This window comes from Chinchilla lanigera, unplaced genomic scaffold (assembly GCF_000276665.1).
Source record: "Chinchilla lanigera isolate Chin_1 unplaced genomic scaffold, ChiLan1.0 scaffold00021, whole genome shotgun sequence".
In the NCBI taxonomy this organism is placed as follows: Eukaryota; Metazoa; Chordata; class Mammalia; order Rodentia; family Chinchillidae; genus Chinchilla; species Chinchilla lanigera.
Window position 1 is genome coordinate 1078318 of NW_004955422.1, and position 20901 is coordinate 1099218.

Genomic DNA, 20901 nt, shown 5'->3' on the forward strand with positions numbered 1-20901 from the left:
GCTCTGTACACATCAATACATGGACATAGGGCCAGGGTCAGGCAAAATGGAGACAACTGCTCTTCCTTCAAGGAGAGCCGGCCAGATGTCCTCCACAAGGGACTGGGAAGAAGGAGAAATGGGAAATGAGTACAGAGGTTCACGTCTGCCAGATGCAAAGAGCTCTGGAGCTGCCTGAGTGTGGTGGCTGCACAATGGTGTGTGTGCTTAATGCCATAGAGCCACACACGTGAGGTAACACGATAGCTTTCACATTATGTGCATTTTACCACGAGGGAAAGAAAAAATACGTTTAAAAAAACCAGACCTAGTTTCAAGAGGAAATGCTTTCTAAGGCCTCTCTTCCTTCTGAGTTTTATGAGACACCACGATGATACTAAGAGAAATGGGACGGGAAAGCTGGTTGAGGGGCGAGCTCCGAACACACCCTGTTCTGAATTAAGAGTGTGACTCTGCCGTGGGGCGATGACCCTCGACCAGGGCGCTGCTGCAACGGGAGCAAGCACACATGTCTGCAGGGCCACAGGAAGCCAAGCAGGTGACACGGGATGGCTGGGGACAGCAGTAAATCTGAGGCCAATCCACCCAACGGGGCAGCTGCGGCTCCTCCCTGGTGAGCTGCGCCCTGCAGGAATGTGGGCACGGCGCTGGGAGGATTTCCACTCCTCATGCGAACTGGGTTAAGCATTTTAGGTGGTAGGGTGGCATCTGTTTTTTTTTTTTTTTTTTTTTCTTAAAGCTTTTTCTTTTTCAGTACCGAGGATTGAACTCTGGGCCTTTGCATTGAACTATATCCCCATCCACCTACCCATCACTCTCCTCCTTTTTAAAAAATTTTGAGACAAGAGCCTCACTCAGTTGTCCAGGCCGAGTTTGAAACTTCAGTCTTCCTGCTTCAGCCTCCCAGAGTGCTGAGACCACAGGTGTTTGTCACCCTGCCTAGCTTAGCACTGCAAGCCAGGGAAACCTATCTGAAGGCCAGGAATGAGTCATCAGCTGACTACTAGTGTGTGATGTTTTTTATAGAATAAGGACTGGACCAGAATACAAAAGAAGGAAGTCAGGAACTATTTACAGTGTTTAATGTCTGCACACAAATTATGACCTAAATCTTTCAAATCCTTCCTTTGGAAGTACCAGTGGGTACTGAATATTATTGTAATTTGGTGTTATTTAAGGTAGTACAGCTCTGACTGGGTCTGTTGTTGGTGAAGCACTTTGAAAATGAATTTTACTGTCTAGCAGATAGTAGGTAGTCAACAAGTGGTAGCTATTATTATTGTTCAGTTGGTTCTTCGGGATAGGATCTTGCTATGTAGTTCAGGCTAGTCTCAAACTCACAGTAATCCTCCTGCCTCAGCCTCCTCAGTGTTCAGATCAGAGGCATGCACTACCACACCTGGCTGGAGTCAGGCTTTCTGGCTTCATGGGGCATTGACTTTTTCACTTACTGAGCATGTGGCTTAGAACAAGTTAACTTTTGAAATCCCAATTTCAAGTTCTGTGCCATGGATAATAATAGAACCTACCTAAGACATAGGATTGTTGGGAGGGAAGATCAGCTATACAGAACCACTTAAATGTTAACTGCTATTTTCACTATGGACACTGTATTTTTCACCTTTAGAAGTTCTGTTAGGGAGTCTTCATTATTTATTTATTTATTGCGCGGTGCAGGGGATCGAACCAGGGTGGTGTACACACTAGACAAGCACTCTACAGCCCCCTATTGAGATTGTAAATATTTCCACTTATCTTCTAATCATAGTCATGTTTTCCTTTATATACACGAGCATATTTATATGACTTAAAATAACTTTTAAGGGCCTTGTAGTTAATTCTGTCACCTCTGATTTCTGGGCCTGTGTTTCTATTAATTGCTTTTTACTCTGGTTATGAATCTGATTTCTCTGCTTCTTTTAATTTCTGTTTAACTGGGTGCTGGGCTTTGTGAATTTTACCTTACTGACTGCTAGGATTCGTTGAATTCCCCTAAAGAACACTGAGTTTTGTCCTGGTGCAGAGGTGCACCTCTATTCACAGTCGGGTTAGGTCTCTATAAACCCGTCATAAGCTGACAGCATCATAAACCAAAAATGCATCGAACACATCAAGCAACACGGTAACCCCTGATTGCTGCCCGGTGACTGTGGGGCTGGGAAGAGCTGTGGCTGCTCAGTGCTGCTGTCCCACATCACAAGCGAGTGTCCTCCCACGTGCCACGCCCTTGGGGGAAAGTAGCACTCACGGTGAAGTACTTCCTACTCAGTGGCCCCATGGTAAAGCTAAAACTCATGCCATCAAACCATCATGAAACATGTATGTCAATAAATTATGTTTAATTCTTTTCCTTTTAAACTGTGAGACTCTATCCAATGCCTGCTGTGGTTTAAGGCCCCTCGACTCTGGCTGGGAGAAGGGTGAGTGATGTCCAGCCCCACTTATTTTCCGGGAACTGTTGGACTGACTGTGTTCTGGTGGTTGGTTTTCAAGCCACACAGGTGCATGGTTTGCAGCCAATAATCACATCATTGCCTGTAGCTCTGGGGCTCCTAAGCAAGCCCTCCTCTCTGGTAATCCGGCCTACAGTCTGGCCCCCTACCCCTGACACCCGGATCTCTGCCTCCTCAACTAAAACAAAAACAAAATGCTGCCGTGCTTCCCGTCAATCTCCCTCCTTAGACAGTTGCTTAAAAACTGTCTCTCAGTTCCTGTGGCCGGCACTGTCTGAAAACAGCTGTTGCAGATGTTCTGGCTAATTGTTGTTTGAGCCACAAAGACAACGTTTCTTCAGAGGTAGAATGGGAAGTACCTGCCATTATTTTACTAATTCAAAAAAAAAATGTGTGTAATCGCACAAAGCCAAACATTAAATTCTAATTGAAAATAAATTGTGGACAAAAAGCTCTTTTGAGCTGACATTCCTAAACAGTAAAGATTTACTTCAAAGGAACTTCAATCTTTGCCAGACTTGGAAAATTCAGATTGATCTTTCAATACAGAAAGACATGCCATACCATGAAGTTGAATTTTAAAGGCCTTTTACATTTGAATAGATGTTTTCCCTCCTAACGTCTAAAGTTGCCTAGATAGCAAGAGGTTCCCTAACATGTTCAGATTATCTGAAATTCAGACATAGGAAAATTAGCATCATTCAGTACTCAGGCACACAGAAATAACATTGCTTCCCTTACTCGCTAAAAACTGGAATAAACTGTTTCTTTCCAGACGGGACTGGATTCTTACTTTTCTACAGGTGGCTTCATTTTTAGATATGTTTTGCTGGAACTCTGTTCTCCTGCTGCCTCCCAGAAGAGTTTGTTTCCTCCTGATAATGCTAAGTACGCACACGGTGTTCTAAGGAAATTATCTGTAGAAGAACAGTAAGTAGCAGCTCTGCCGAGTAGGTACTTGTCATTCTAATTGGGGAAAAAATGGGCTTAATAAATCTTTTCCTTTCAAACATTGTCTCCAAGAGGGTTTGCGCATGTTGGAGTAAAGCTGGGAACCGACACATTCTGGGACTGTAAAGTGTTCCAAAGTTTCCTGGAAAAAACTCAGAATACATTAAAATACTTAACCAAAGGTTTTAGTATCACCTGGACACAAATGTTGCTTTTGGTCTTTCAGAAACCAGAGGCGGTGTATGATTAAGAAGTGTAATAATGTGTATCCAGGATAAAATCTAGGTCTCGATTATGGCACCGGACAATCAGGAGAACTTGGAGCCGCTTCCAGCAGCTGGATGGATCACAGGCAGCTGCTATGAGCAAGATAAAGAAACCCACATCTGCTGAGAGTTCAAATGCTATATGAATCCCTTGTGATAGTGAATAAATCCTGGAAGAGGCCCCACTTCTAGATGAGGAAAAGAATTCAGGCTATCTGAACCCAGTTTTCTACAGTTATCTCTGTATTCTGTATATCACAAAAATCTGCTCTAGTTGAATACACCATTCTTCAGTGTAACTGGAAAGGCCAGGGAAAGAGATTCGGACGAGATAGGACACACTTCGCCGGCTCACACACCGAGCATGGGTGCTGACGTAGAGACCAATGGGACTGATTTTCCGAGCTAGTTCATGTCAAAAAAAGCAGTGATTAGAGCTGGGTGTGGTGATTCACTCCTGTAATCCCAGCGCTTTGGAGGCTGAGGCAGGAGGATCACCATGAGTTTGAGGCCTGCCTGGGCCACATAGTGAGTTTAAGCCCAGCCTGAGCTACACAGCGAGATCCTGTCTCACTCAATCCTCCTTCTTGCCCTCAAAGCAGTGATTAAAGTAGAAACAGCACACTACTAAATCAGGTTCTATTTGTAGCTTTGCCACTCACCCACTGTGAATCTCATTATACATTTGTTAGGATGGCTGAAGTGATCTAATGAGATACTGGGTAAGAGTTTTTGAAGACAGTCTCAGTGACTACATATAAAGTAGGTTATTTGTTTGTTTTGTTTTGAGACAGAGTCTTGCTTTGTAGTGCTGGCTGGCCTTGAATTCACTATGGAGCCCAGGCTGGCCTTGAATTCTTGGCAATCCGCCTGCCTCAGCCTCCGGAGTGCTGCGATTACAGGCATGTGCCACCATGTCCGGCTTACATATAAAGTAGGACAGCACTGGGTAGCGCAGGGCGGGGCCTTGGAAATGCAAAGAAAGCAAGCAGAGCACAGGATCTGCCTGCTCGGCCAACATTGCAACAAGCACTCAGCAAATCTCCCAGAAACACTTGTTAAATGAAGAGGAGATAGTTTAGGCCTTGCCCTTCTCTCACTTAAGATCACTACAGATACTGTCTTAAAGGTATTCAATACTTATTTGGTAAAACACGTCATATGAAGATGAGAATAAGAACTGAGGACAGATGTACAATAAGATTTTAGTGAAAGATTGAAGCCATTTCATCTATTTTGATATTCTCGATGTAGAACCTACTGCAGAGGAGGCCCCTGGGAGCTCTAGTAAAATTCATTGTCTCCCTAACCCTGTATTTCTACAACTGACCTGCATTTCCTGCTGCTCAATAGCTTTTAGTGTAAGTGTCTTGGTGACTTTTCTCTCACTGCTCAGACAAAATACCAGGCCCTCCAAGTTAAGGGAGGAGAGGTTTATTTAGCTCACAGTTTGCGGAGGTTTCAGTCCGCACTCGGCGGGCTCCAAGGCAGGGTGGCAAGGCACAGGGCAACAGTTCAAGGCAGGAGAAGAGAGCAAAAGCAGCAAGAGCAAAAACGGGGAGTGCCAGCCTCTCTTCCTCCCTTATATTGTGTGCAGGCCACCTGCCCTGGGTGGGTGGAGCACTCACACTGTCTCCCTGCCTTCCTCTTGCACAGGATGAAGATGTTTACAAAGTGAGGACGCTGGCCCCCTGCTGAGTTACTTAGTTAAACTTCTAAATTTCTCAAACTGACACAATGTATCCACCATTACAGTAAGTCCTAAAGAACTACCAACTTTTTTTTTGAGACAAGGTCTCGCTTTATAGTGAAGACTGGCCTTAAACTCACTATGTAGCCCAGGCTGGCTTTAAACTCCTGACCATCCTCCTGCCTCAGCCTCCTGAGTGATGGGATTACAGGTGTGGGCCAGCATGCTTGGCTACCAACTTTTCAAAAACAATATATGGCTTTGTTCACAAGAGTAGAAGCAACTGAGTATCCATCCATAGAAAGTGAGTAGAAAATGTGCCATCCATGATCAGTGAAACAGTATTCAGCCTTAAAGAGGAAGGAATTCCCAACACATATTTCAGACATGGGTGTACTGTGAGGGCCCCAGGCAAAGTGAAGTAAGTAATTCACAAAAAGACAGATACTGTATGAGCCACTCGTATGAGGTGCCAGAGCAGCCAGATTCATAGAGGCAGCAGCAGAAGGATGGCTGCCAGGAGTTGGAGGGGAGGGGCACAGGGGTTCGTGTTCCACGGGTACACACGATCAGTTCTGAAAAGGCTCTGGGGATGGATGGTGGTGATGGTGGCGATGACTGCAGAACATGAATGTAGGTAATGCTGCAAAACTGTGCGCTTAAACTGGTTCAAGTGATAAAATGTATGCTTACACTTTATCATAATTTTTAAAAATATAACGCATTTTCCCCAACAAATCTCTCACCCCTCCAATATTCCTATCCAGCCGCCCAAGCCAGAAACCTGGAGATTCTCACTGGGCTGTTAGCTCACGTTCCCTTCCACTCCCGTCCCCAAGTCCCGCAGGGTCCACCCTAAAAGCATCCTTCCTGTCTCCATGGATACGCCTGGACTCAGGCTCTCGTCCTCCCCTTCACATCCACAAACTCCTGTGTGCCCTGCCTCTGGCCACAGCCATGCTCCACTCGGCCTTGAGAACAACCTCAGGACCCGGGAGAGCCCCTGCCACCTCCACCAGCAAGCCTTAAAGCCACACCCACAGGATGAGCCAGCTTCTTCTCCACGGCAAAGAAGGGTTTTTCTGAACATGCCTCTCAGCCCTCTACAGGCTCGTCTTTCCCGACTCCTTCACTGCTCTCGTCAGTCTGAGCTCAGTTCCGGTGGTGGATTAACTAATGGTCACCTTGTAACGCCCGGCTGAACTGAATCTGCGGGTGCTGGGCGTGGAGGGCCCACCTGAGGAATGTGGCCCACACCATAGAAGCAGAGCTGGAGGGGAAGATGGTGTGCTGTTGATTCTCCTGGAGAAGCTTGTCATGCTGGTTTTTCTGATGTGAACTCAGCTGTTTTCATTGTCAGAGGAGCTCGGGTTCACACTGTCACAGAGGATGGCTGCGGTTCTCTTCAGGGGAGCTCTGGTCCTTACCTTCAGCATTGCTTCCCGGCTCCAGTGCAGATCCCCCAGCCCACTGGCACAGACTTTCCAGCTTCCACCACTGACCTTTGGGTCTTCCTGGCGCAGGTCCTTGGTACAGACTTGCATGAGACATTGTCCTGGGCTCTAGGCCTCCAGCTGGACACGTGCAGGACACTGCCGTGGGATCCAGGCCCTCAGCTGGATTCTTGGGGTCTCTAGTGCGTGGACAGATTGCTTGAGCTCTTATGCTTTTGACATTTTGGGTGAATATTATAAATAATCCCATATATTATTGTCCTGTATTAAATCTTTTTCCTTGGAAACCCTGACTACAACAGTTCACTAAATGTTTCATGTTCTCTTATCCTTCTGTGCCTGTTTTACTGAGAACGCCATCTCTCCTTTGCCCATCAGGATAACTCCTACTCTTTCTTTCCAGCTTGCATCAAACAGCCAGGTCTCGGAACCTTCTCTGTCTGCTTCTCTCTCCCTTCTCCAATACCAGGATCTCAGCCCATGCCCATGCAGGAGTTCCCTTCTCTGTACAGCTCCGTCACATGCTGCATGTTCACTCCCACAGCATCTTCAATAAAGTGAAATTGGCCGGGCGTGGTGGTGCATGCCTGTAATCCCAGCACTGGGGAGGCTGAGGCAGGAGGATCATTGCGAGTTTGAGACCGGCCTGGGCTACAAAGTGAGCTCAAGGCCAGCCTGAACTGCATAGAGAGACCCTGTCTCAAAAAGACAAAAAATAAATAAACAAAGTGAAATCACTTCTCCCAACACAGCGAGGCACTTTTCGGTTTTCCAGTGCATCTAGGTTATGTGTACACTGTAAAGCAGTCTATTAATTAAGTATGTACTATATCTAAAAAACAGTGTGTACAGCTTAAAGTAAAAATATTTTATCATTAAAAATGGTAATACTCATCTAAGTCTGCAGGGAGCCTCATGTACTGTATATACTGGCGGTATTCGGATGGAACCCAGGGCCTTTGCACTGAGCCACATATCCAGCCCTTTTTATTTCTGAGACCGTGTCTCCCTAAGTCACTAAGTCCCAGATACCCATGCTTGGCTCAGACTTGGGCTCTTCCTGCCTCAGTCTCCCAAAGTGCTGGGATTACAGGCGTGCGCCACCATTGCCAGCTCATGTGGTAATGCTCTTTGATAGTATCTTACTCACAGTAAAACTTTCAAAATTAGAGTCAATTCTCTCAAATCTTGCTGGTGCATTATCAACTGAGTTTGTGTAATATTCTAAATTCTGTGTTGTTATTTCAATAATGACGACGTTCATATCATCTTTAGCAGAGTGGATCCATGTCAAGAAATGTTTTCTTGGCTCATCTATCAGAAGCAAGTCCTTGTCTGTTACAGCTGTGTCGTGAGACCCTGTCCGTTCAGTCACCAGGCTCCACGTCTTACCGCCAGTTCCCTTGCTTCCCCACCACGTCTGCAGTTAGCTCCTGCACCCAAGTCGGGAGTCCCTAGGTCATCTAGAGGAAAGGAGCCCGCTGCTTCCAAACTCCAGTTGATGTTGATATTTTCACTTTCTCCCATGAATCATGGATGCTCTTAATGGCATCTAGAATGGCGAATCCTTCCCAGAAGGTTTTCAATTTAGTTTTCCCAGATGCATCAGAGGAACAAGTCACTATGTGTGGTGGTTACAGCCTCATGAAAGTATTGCTTAAGTAATGAGATCTGAAAGTTGAAATTACTCCTTGCCCCATGTGCTGCAGTGTGGACGTTGTGTTGGTAGGTGTTACATCTCCACCAGAGTCTGGAGTGACCACGTGCCTTGTGAACGAGCTATAGTACGTGACAGGAGTCTCTTCCCCGAGCCGGCGGCCTCAGCAGTGGCTTAACCTGTGTGCAAGCCCTGCTGCAGACAGGCTGCTGTCCTCCAGGCTTGCGTGATGCACTGGGAGAGCTCAGGCAGAGTGGAGGCAGGGTGGCTTGGGGGAGAACGGTGCATGAGCCGCTCGCATCTTTCTCTGCATCGACCCTCGGGAGAGAGGCGGGCTGTCCTCCTAGGTGGGCAATGAAGCCCGGCACAGCCATCTCCTGTCCAGCCGCAGAGGTCTAGAGGCGTCTTCTGCCAGTGCAAGGCTGTTCTGTCCACAGTGAGAATGTGGCTGAGGGCAGCCACCTTCCGTTAGCTCAGCTAGACCTGAGTAACTTGCTGGAGTTTTGGCATCAACGCCTGCTGCTTCACCTTGCACTTTTGCATTACAGAGACAGCTTCTTCCCTTCAGTCTCAGAAGCCAACCTCTGTCAGCTTCAGACTTTGCTTCCGCAGTTTCTCTCAGCCTTTACAGAGCTGAACAGAGCTGGGGCCTTGCCCTCCATTGGGGTTGGCTTAAAGAAATACTGTGGCTGGTTTGATCCTTTCAACCACTAACTTTCTCCATGTTAGCAACAGGCTGTTTTGCTCTCTCACTGGAGCAGCACTTGCAATTTCTTTCAAGAACTTTCCCTTTGCAGTCACAGTTGGTTGCTTGGAGGGAGAGGCCTCACTTTCAGGCCATCTCAGGGCTTGGCAGGCCTGCCTCACTCCACAGTCATTTCCAGGTTTTGATTTCAAGTGACAGGCAGGCAGCTCTTTCTTTTACTTGAATACCTAGAGGACACTGTGGTGTTACTAACGGGCCTAATTTCAGCACTACTCCATCTCAGGAATAGGGAGCCCAAAGAGAGGAGGGCAGAGGGGAAATGGCCAGTTTGCGGAGCAGTCACAGCACACACGTTTATCCACGAAGCTCCCTGTCTTATATAGGCAGGGTTCATGGCACCACAACTGCAGTAGTAACATCAGAGATCACCACAGAAAGCATAAGGAAAAAGTCTAAAGTATTTGCAGTCTCCCAAAGATGACCCAGAAGTATGAAGTGAACGCATGCTGTTGGAAAAAATGATGCCAATATACTTGCTTGCTGAGAAGTTGCCACAAATCTTGAATTTGTAAATACCACAAGTATGCAAAGGAGACCGCAATAGAATGTGGTCTACCTGTAAATACGTTATTCCTTATATTTACTGCACAGTAATTAAGGATTTGCCAAGAAAAAGAGCTCCGGAGCCAGACTACCAGAGTTCTAATCCAGGCTCAGCACTTTATAACCTTCCAAGTTAGAAATTAGTTAGCCTCTCTGAGCCGTGGTTTCATTAGTTATGAGATGGGGATTATAATATGGACCATGGGAACAGTGGTGAGGATGCGATGAAGTATTACACTTAAAGTGCTCAGATCTGTGTCTGGTTCCTAACAGGTATCCTTAGCAATGGTAGTACTGGTGGTTACAGTACAGTATTTCTGACACAAGATACTTCCTGCAAAGTAAGGTATTCCTAAAGCCTTGAACAGCACGCATTCAAACAGTATTAATAGAAACATAAGGAAATCAGAAAGGAAGGAAGAAGGAAAGGAGCGGGGAGGGATAAAACAACAAGGACCAAGGAATTGGGAAGACTTACCCCCATTTTTGCCCACGGTTCGGAAGCATCTCCAGAAGGCCCGCAGAAATGACGCCCTGTTGTGGGGTGTGGCTTGGATGAAGCTGAATTCCCGAAAGAGAATGTGAGTTCCCTGGCATACACTGTTAAAACTGCAAAGAGAAAAGTTAAGAGACTATCCTTAGTTGGAATTTAGGAGACTGGAATCAGAATAAAAATTCAAGACCAACAGAACCGCTGCCAAAAAGGAGGGGGCTTTTTCTCCCCAACAAAACTTTGAACTATAGATGAGACTGCGTCCTCCCACAGGGAGGTCTCTGCATGCAGCCCCATCCCTCTGAAACTCAGGGAGTCCAGCTCCTCTGAGTGCTTTCATCCCAACATGTACACCCTACGGAAGCCGCTTGGTCACCAGAGCACCTCAAAAAGGGGGCGCTCTTTCAGCCTTTACCTGGGTGACACTGGCACTCTATGTGTTTGGAGAACACGTCTCCCTATATTGTTCCCAGTAGAGATTCTTTCTCTCTGTCCCCAACCCTATACTGGCTGCCATAGCGTGCCATGGCTTACGGGGACACAACTGCACTGTGCCTGGCACGGGGCTGGCTCTGCACACCTCCCTGACATAACCCAGGGTCAAGTCCTGGATGAAAGGCCCACCAAGGGCCACCAAGGGCCACCAAGGGCAAATAGGAAGGAGGGCAGAAGGTCGCCCCTAGGTGAGAGTGCAAAGCAAAGCCTCAGGGGCCAAGTGAGTCATTGTTTAAACCAGCCAGGGAAGGGAGAAAACACACTCCCTGGCCTTTGGGTTCTCCTGCCAAAGAAAGAAGGGCCCAGGAGCCTGGTGTAGTCTAAAAATGGAAATTCCACAGAAGAATAGGCAATTATCCAGTAACCATCCCTTCCGCGGCAGACTGCGCTCCAGAAAACTCCTGACTACCCTGACAAGCAAATCATGAGTGGAAAACATGTTAATGGTTGTGGAGCAGGCCTTATACTGAAGGTGGCAAGGCTTGGCGGGGACCTGGTAATTCCAAATGCCTGCTTGCATTTGTTATCATTGAAAGGCAGTGTGTGTGTGTGTGTGTGTGTGTGTGTGTGCGCGCGCGCGCCCGCGAGGTGGGTCAGAATCTCTGAACTGAAAAGGAACAGATTTTAGAAGCCAAGCATTCCACTCCCCTCTCCTACACCACCTTCAGGGACAAGCGTGTACGGTCTGTAACCACCGGCTTATATCACTTGGGATAAAATCAGCCTCCTCCTCAGGATAAAATCAGCCTCTTTAATATTAACAGTGCTGTAACAAAAATTCCAGTTATCTACCCTTCCTTTCTCATGGAAAACTAGCATAAAAATCTACCTATAAGGCGCTACGAAGAAGTAAGCGAACAATGTCTGGCGAAAGATTACGACAGAAGAGAAGATTCCCCAAAGCCATGAAAGCATTAACTCCCCTTGCGGGTTACACAGTGCGGCAGTGGCTGGCGTTGCTGTTTTACGCAAGGCAAATGGAAAATACAGCAAATGAGCCGTTCCAGGTAAATGGGGCAGGCCCCTCCACAGCTCACGAAGGCTGACAGGAAAGCACTGTAGCCTGAACTTACGAAGCCAGCCCGCAAAGCAGCAGCCCCCAGCGTGCTGCCTTCCCTAAGGAAAGGCCGGCGTGAAGGAGCCTAAGCTGTGAAGGCTTCGAGGAGCCTCCTGTGAAGGAGCGCCTAACAGCAAAATCACACCCTTCGTGTAGATTTTACTATCTACACAAGATGGCTAAGATAATTACACTACTAATTTCTATTAGTTCACTGAAAGGAACGGTTTGTGCTTATACTGCTTGATTAATTTTGCATTCCTATACCTCGTAATCTGAGCAACTACTTTGAAGATAACAATATGCAGTATGCTAACCATTGTTAATATCCTGTCATCTTGTTTTGAAATTGTGTATCATTGGTTTTTTTTTTTTCTTTTAAAAAAAATCTCAGTGCCTTGTTTTGCAGTTTTTTCCCTGGTTCTCTCCCTCATGCCCACCTCCTCTCACTTGTACTCTGAGACACAACGCGCTTTCTTGCTTTAAAGTTCTTGGGCCTCTTTCTCCTCCCAGACGGCACGCTGCACGGAGTAAGTAGGTCACACTCATCTCTGTCTCTGCTGTGTTACCCGACACACAGACACGGCATAAATACTTGTGCTAGTTTACTCGGAAAGATAAGAAAAAATAGGTAATACCAGGCAGAATGAATCTTTGCAGTTGTTCATGCTGGACACACTAGAAGTTTATGTCTTATGTCTTCCAGTCTTTAGTCTGATGTCTACATTATAATATTGCAGTATTCGCTTTATTTTGATTAGTATTTTCCTGGCACATCTACTTCTATGCTTTCAATTTTAACTTATCCGGATCACTTTGTTTCACTACTTAACCTTAGTCTCTGTGCAGTAGTAAGTGACTTTTTACTGTATTTAATTGACTTCTGACATCTTATTTTATCTTTCCGGTGAACTGTTTTTCTCTGCCTTTTTCCTGCTTTTCCTGCTTTGTATTGTACTAGCAAAGTTTAAAAGAATTCTTTTGTACCTCCTGTTAGTATAGAAGCTGTAGACAAAATCTGCAATCTTTTAAAATTCCTCTTAAATATTTAACGTATTTATCCATACTTTTTTATTTTGAGTACTAGGCACTGAACCTAGGGCCTGTGCACTAAACTATATGCCTAGTTCTTTTTATTTTTTATTTTGAGACAGGGTCTTGCTAAGTTGCCCAGGCTGGGCTCAAACTTGTGATCCTCCTGCCTCAGCCTCCCGGAGTGCTGGGACTACAGGCGTGTGTCACCTCACGTGGTTCTTATCTATACATTTTTGCAAAATGTTTAAAATTACTCATTATTATTCCCTAAAACAAGGACCAAAATTCACTTCAGGTAACATATACACATTGTTCACATTATTTTTTTAAAAATTTAACCTCTAATTTTTTTTAAACCAAAAAACTTTTTTTCCCTGGTGTTGAGGGTTAAACCCAGGGCTTCACATGTTAGGCAAGCACCCTACCATTAAGCTACACTCTCATTTCAGAAAAAAAAAAAAAAAAAAAAATTAATATGCTAAAATATAATTTTTATCATTTTAGTTACTTCTAAGAGTGCAATTTAATGGCATTAAGTATATTCACAATGCTGTGCAACCATCACCATTATTCCTAAAACTTTCATAACTTTCACCTCCAATAAAAACTACATATTCATTAAACAGTAATATCCTCTTCCAGCTTCCCACTAGACCTGCTCACCACCACTCTACTTCCTGTCTGTGTGGATCTGCCTAGTGTATGTACCCCGTTTAAGTGGATCATACAATCTTTACCTTCTGTATCTGGTTTATTTCACTAAGTATAACCTCTACAGGGTCCACACATGTCGGCATATATCACGATTCTTCTCAAGGATGAATAATATTCCGTCGGCTGTGTGTGAACCCTTGTGTATCCCTTCACCTGCTGATGGCCATTTGGGTTACTCTTACCCTCTGACGACTGTGAAGAATGCTGCTACCATCAGTGTATAAGTGTCTCCTCCAGACTGGCTTTCAATTCTCTCGGATATATACCTCTATCCTAGGGTCATATGGCAGCTCTATGTTTAACCTTCTGAGAAACCACCAAGCTGTTTTCCAGAGTGGCTGTACTGTTTTACTTCTCACCAGAGTGCATGACAGTTCCTGTTTCTCTAAATCCTCACCAACATGTGTTACTTTTCCTCCCTCCCCCTCCCCCTCCTTCCTTCCTGGCCACTCTAGTTGTGAAGTGGTAGCTCGCTATTCTGCTTTGCATTTCCCCAATGACTACTGACACTGAACGGCATCTTTTCATGCGCTTATTGCCCATTTATAAATTTGGAAAAATGTCTTAAGTCCTTTTTCTTTCTCTTCTTCCTCTTCTGCCTTCCCACTCTCCCTCTTCCTTTTAAAACTAGTACTGAGGACAAAACCCAGGGCTTACGCATGCTAGGCAAACCCTTTACAACCAAGCTACATCCCCAGCCTTGGCCATTTTTCAATTGGGCTGTCTGTTTTGTTATTGAGTTGTGGGAGTTCTTTACTTATTCGTGGTATAAATTCCCTATCAGATACATGATTTCCGTATCATTTTTTCTTATTCTGTAGGTTGTCTTTTCACTTCTTGGTAGTATTCTTTGCTGCACAAAAGTTCTTTCACATTTTCAATGCTGGGGACTGAACTCAGGGCCCCACACATGCACATTAGGGGAGTGCTCCATCTCTGAGCCACAGTCCCAGCACCCCGCCCTTGCCTTTTTAAAAAAAAATATTTTGAGACAGAGTCTCATGGATAGCCCAGGCAAGCCTGCAACTTGTGATCCTCCTGTCCCAGCCTCTTGAGTAGCTGGGATTATAAGCATGTGCCATCATGCTCAGCAATATTTTTAGCCCCCCTGCAAAAAAAATCCAACACAAGGATGGTTTTGCCATTCATCAAGAAATGTGAGCAATTGCTGGTTCTTTGACTCACAATGTGTACTCAAATTTCACCATATTGTTACATATACGACTGGGATATGATCAAGGATCACTGAAATCCTGAACAGACAGGACCACTACTTCCTCAGGGACCCCTGGGACTTTTGTAAGCTGTTTCCCAGGCAGGAGTCATAACTGTGTGAGCCTCCCTCCACGAGGTATGGTAGTGAGGCTGGCGTCCATTGTGACGATGGTTCTGGTCTCCCCGTCCCTGATAAACGAGCGCTTGGTCACCTCTGCCTGCTGCTCCTGATGTGGGCACTGGCGGCTACAGTTTCTCTCCCACTCACTCCCCTGCGGCTGTGTTTAGTTCCTAGTCCACAGGGGAATTTAGACGGGTTTTACACATATGTCCTTAAATTTTCTCTTTAGAAAATTTTATGTATTGTTATCATATGTTTGGAACGAATTAGAGGCCCAAGTCACAAACCCTGCACAGCGTCATCACAGGAATCTAAAAGGAACCTTCTACCTACAAAGTGGAAACGCATGCTCATGCTCAGTTTTGTTGTATTTAGCTAAACTGAAGAGCTTTTTAGTAGACAGCAATCCTTCCTGTAAAATAAAAAAGTTCCTAAAGATACTTGAAAGGCCGTACAGCAGTGCCCCACACACCTGTCTTAGCTCTCTCCAAAACCGATATTCCAATGTCACTGAGCAAAGTCTTTCATTCTCTGAGTTGCTGAGGTTTTCTTTTGAAGATTTTAATTTTTAAAAAGTTTGACATGATTTCAAATTTACCAAAAAGTTGTAATCACAAAGAAGTCTTAAATACTCTTCACCTAGATTACACTTGTTCTCAGTTATGAATTTCCTCCCTTCCTCCCCTCCCTAGACAGACATACATGTAATATACACAGAACGATTATTTTTAGACTTCCTTAAAAGTTCGTTGTAGACATGATGAGCATTTAGCTTCCACATGGTATAGCTCCTAAAACTAAGGAATGTGCTTATATAACGACAATGCAATGAACAAGCCAGTAAATTAAAATTGATACAGTACTATAATCTACAGACCCTACCGAATTCACCACTCACGCCCCCTTTACAACAAGAGAGAAGCCAAGATCACACATTGCACTCAGCTGCCTTGACTCTAATCTCTTAATCTGAAGGAGTTCCTGAGCCTTTGTATTTCATAACTTTGACTTTAAAACAAAAAAAAAAAAAAAAAGAAAGTGCAGGTTACTTTGCAGAATGTGCTTCAAGTTGAGTTTGGTGATTTCTCACGATCGGATTCAGGTTATGCACGCTGAGCAGGATTATCACAAAGGCGATGATGTGTTCCTATCCCACATCAAGAGGCCCTTGCTGTGGATTAGTTGGTGGTGATGTTAATTCTGCTCATTTGGTTAAGGTGACTCTGCTGGGTTTCCGCTGTGCAGTCACCCTTCGCAGTCAGCAAGTACGTGTGGGGCGACGGCTTGAGGCTGTGGGAATATACTGTCACGCCTTAAGCTTCTGTTTGCTAATTCAGCATCTATCAATAATCTCTGCCAGAAGCAATAACAATGTAATGGTTTTGCCAAACGGGGATCTTTTTTTTCTAATTATATCATTTTCCTTCCATTTATAAGTTGAATTTCTACAATAAAAGGAGCATTTCCTTCTTGTTTATTTATTTATTTACACCTGGTGGCTTCATGGATTCTCACTTTATTCCAACTTTATATAATTCTTTACTATCGTAGCTTACTGTAGGGCTGAGATGACCCAGGTTTGCTTACTGAAGACCCTTCAAGCTCACTTCTAGTCCTCTTGACAAGCCCATGTAATACTTTGATCGGTTCTTCCCTTCATGGTGGAATAAGATGTCCAGACTCATCCTGTTCTTCCCTGCCCCATCCTGGAAGCAGCTGCTTCTCCAAGGGTTACCTGCGCTGCTGGTAAAGAACAATGTTTAGAAACCAAGGTCTAGGAAGTTGCTGTGTGTTAACTGATCCATGTGCATTACTGCTTTCTCAGAATGCAGGGTTAAGGAGGGATCTATGGGCAGGATCAGTGGTGCCTGTCTCTAGACCCAGCTAAGTGCGAGACTGAGGCAGGAGAATCACTTGAGTCCAGTGGTTCAAGGCCAGCCTGGGCAACATAATGAGATCTTGGCTCTTAAGGAAGGAAGGAAGGAAGGAAAGAAGGAAGGAAGGAAGAAAGGAGGGAAGGAAGGAAGGAAGGAAGGAAGGAAGGAAGGAAGGAAGGAAGGAAGGAAGGAAGGAAGGAGTTAGGAAGGGAGGGAGGGAGGGGATAGAGGGATGAAGGAAAGAGAAAGAGAGAAAGGAAAGAAAAGATTAAGGTTTATATATACACACACTATTTACAACCATATCCACGTTAAAACCCATAGGTTCACACTGATTGAATTTAGCCCACAAGATACGTTAACTCCATTCCCCTTTCCATATCTGAAACTTTCTTTTGCCCATAATGAGAAATCTGCTTATTATCTGTATTTACTTATTTGCTCAGTGCTAAAATGTAGAGAAATAACTAACTCAATTCTGAGAAAAAGAAGCCTATTGACTAGAGTTTAATACTTTAAAAAAGAAGAGTTGTGTTTAGCCTGAGGATATGCAGTCCAAATAGTGTGTTTCAAAGTTCTTGGGTCAGTCTCCCTGAGTCCTATCAGGATGGTTCTGTTTTTCATTTGAAATACAATTTGCTTCTTTTGTTTATGTTGGAATTCAATGTTAATATCCTCCTAATCTTATTCACTATAATACATTTACTACTTGTATATAAGAAACATTAATCTCACATTAATGTTAAAGTTAATGTCAATGTTAACCAAACATTAACGTTAACAAAGCACAACAGGTAACGATTGGAGAAATGGCTGGTTTCAGGATGGGGCAGGGGGAACAAGATCAGTCTGGAACATCTTATTTTATCATAAAGGAAAGAACTGATCAAAGAATTCCAAAAGTAAGAGCTATACTAAAAAGCATCTGCAGATGCTACCTTCCTGTACTATGCTTTTATTTTTTTCACTCCATCCCATGAACACCAGCTAAGTAGTGAACCTCAGTGCTTTCCAGCTTATTTTTCCTATATGCCCATTTTTCCTCGAATGAGCAGATATAGGCATACATTTTTATTTTCCTCTCTTACACAAAGGTAGCATAATGCAGATATTCTTTTGTCCAATTAATACGGATCCAGTTGTTTCTTTATGTTGTGGATGAGAAGTGTAGGAAATCTTTCTGGATCCTCTGGCTACGAGAAAACCAGACTTGTCAGTGTTACAGTCTGGATGAGACTGTCCCCCATGCCTCAAGCACTCAGAAATGGGAACTCTGGAAGGCGGTGATCCGGAGGGCCGGCTGCCAGGAGGCGGGGCTGGTCGGAAGAGGCACTCGCTGGGGGCAGACCTGGAAGGGCACGCCTTCCTCCTCTGTCTGCACCCTGGTGCCAGCCAACAATGGACTGAAACATCTTAAAACCATGAACCCAAATAAACCTGTTCCCCACCAAGTGGTGGGTGTCCGGTACCTTGTCCCAGCAACAAGAAAACAACTAAGACAAATCTTACGTGGTATACAATTAATGTATTAAAATGATCTAAGTATAAATATCTCTTAGGTTGGGGGCTGGGGATTTAGCTCAGCGGCAAAGCACCTGCCTGGCAAGTGCAAGGTCGTGAGTTCAGTTCCCGGTACCGGAGAAAAACAAAAACAAACAAACAAACAAACAAACAAAAATATATATATATCTTAGGTTGATGTTAATAAGAATATAGACTTAATTCAATAATTTCTCTCATTTTATTATCATAAATTTAATTAATGCTGGGGCAATTTTCTCCCGTATAGGTTGTACATTTGTAATCTAAAAATCTGAAATATGAATTGTTCTAAAATCTAAAACTTTTGGAACATTTCAGATTTTGGATTTGTGGGTTGGGGATGCTCAACTAAAAAGTCTATGGAAATATTCCAAGGCCTGAAAAACTCCAAGATCTGAAATACTTCTGGTCCCAAGCATTTTAGTTAAAGGATACTCAACCCATAACATAGCAAGAAAACACAGTAAGAACTGTGTTTAAAAATGGATGACTTTATAACCAGATATTTGTAAACATGTTCAGGTAGTAGACTTTTACATAGACCGTTACACATAATACCATAAGTGGTGTGGTTTTTTTTTCCTGAATAACTAAAAATGTAAATTCTCACAATTTGCTTACAATGTTAATTCTACATAGGCAACTGGATACTCACTAGCTAAAAGCCAGAACTGATTTAAATTACTTTAGTGAAATGGCCAGTAGCTCCAGGATACCATGGAAATAATGAAATACAACGGTAACCACAGTGGATGTATAGAAGCAGCTCTTCACAGTCCACATGGAGATGGAGCAGAGGGCAAAGGAGTCAAATTAAAATATCAGAGCTTCTCAAAGCGGCAAGAAGCCGACGGCCTCGCAATACTCCATGTCCTCCAGGTGCTCTTCGCTCTTAGTTCAACTGAAAATGACCAATCAGCCTTTGCCTACATAATGCTGGGTTGTAGCCGCTCAGTCTTTGTAGGTTCTTCTCTTACCTCCCCCTCCCCACCTAAACATGGGCCAGTTAGAGTGGACAATCTTCTGTTAGAATTGGAATTATCCTCACCTGTTTTACAAGAGCTTTTTATTTCTTTTATTTTTATTTTTTAATTTTTTTTGTCTTTTTGAGACAGGGTCTCACTATGCAGTTCAGGCCGGCCTTGAGCTCACTTTGTAGCCCAGGCTGGCCTCGAACTCGCAGTGATCCACCTGCCTCAGCCTCCCGAGTGCTGGGATTACAGGCGTGAGCCACCACGTCCAGCAAGAGCTTTTTATTTTTTAAAGAAATCCTAAACAGACATACACAGAAGCAAAACATGACAACAACTTGTCTAACTCTTCAGAACAAACTGGCTGCGCCAAGCCAAGGTAGGACAAGCAGACAATATGGACTGGCCTTCCAAAGATACAAAATCAAAGATCTAAAACATCTTGGGAAGAAGCATAAATCAACCTTTTGCTGCTTCTATAAGCAGAAGAAAGAAAAGAGACCCTATATTGGGGTGGAGAGAACTTTTGTGGCATATTTTCCACTAATGAGTTCGCAAATTGGAGTTTTGTTCTCCAAAAATCTAACGAACTGTAAAGATATATTCTTGAGCCATAAGTTGGACTCCTCAACTAATAATTCCTAGGTTTGTTCTTTCCTTATGAAATTCAAATGAAGCCTAAAGCTCTTAAATGTTTTCTTGCCACTACTGATCTGCTACAGAATTTGGCAATGCTAATCTGATGGCGGAAATCACTAAGACATGACAGCTTGATCTATGGTGGAGGACCTTGAAGTCATTTAGACAACATCCTTCAACAGAAGCTGCCCTCCCACTGGCTTTTTCTTACGGAGTGCTACAAAGTAGTCTCTACACAGAAATTTAATATGGCACTGCTAAACTTGCAATTCTCTGCTGTGCTGTCATCTGCCATCCTGGTGTCCAAACATACAGTACACCTACCACAGGAAAAAGTGAACAATAAGATCCTGTATCCAAGGAGAAATCTGATAAGGTATAGTTTTAAGAGATACTGTAGAACATTTGGAACCAGCTTGCATCCTGGGGTTTGCAAGTTGGAGGTTCCCTGTTGCCATGGAGAAACAAGTGGTATAGAAAATAGAGCCCTGCCTCACACCAGGTAAGTGCTCAGAACCTTCCTCATCTTCTCGTTACCGTCACTGGCCCAATTACAGGTAGAGTAGCCAAGATCTTTGGCTTCTAAAAAATCTCCAAATCCCAAATTTAGGAAAAAATTAAACAGGACTAATCAATTTTCAGTCACTGTCTAGGGATAGGCGAACCAATTTGGGATTCATAATTTCTGCGACAGCAACAAAAAAAAAGGAAAAAGAAAAATCACAGCCGGTGTGGTAATGCATACTTGTAATCCCAGCACTTGGGAGGCTGAGGCAGGAGAATGGAGAGTTTGAAGCCAGCCCGCACTACATAGCAAGTCTGAGATCAGCCTGACCTATGTGGAGAGACCCTGATTCAAAAAAACATGAAACGGGCTGGGAATTTAGCTCAGCGGCAAAGCGTCTGCCTGGCAAGCGCAAGGTCGTGAGTTCGGTTCCCGGTACCGGAGAAAAACCAAAAAA

At 44.2% G+C, this 20901-nt stretch overlaps 1 protein-coding gene across 6 annotated transcripts in view; it reads right to left on the reverse strand.

Annotated features, from left to right (window-relative positions):
- The window catches only part of LOC102029188 (chromosome unknown open reading frame, human C11orf49), a 173188-nt gene that overhangs the window by 72377 nt on the left and 79910 nt on the right, over positions 1-20901 (reverse strand). For all 6 annotated transcript variants that reach the window (XM_013513933.1, XM_005384001.2, XM_013513932.1 and 3 more), the window contains one exon: positions 10259-10389. In XM_013513933.1, coding sequence (XP_013369387.1) covers positions 10259-10389 — 131 coding nt within the window. The remainder of the gene's footprint in view (positions 1-10258; positions 10390-20901) is intronic.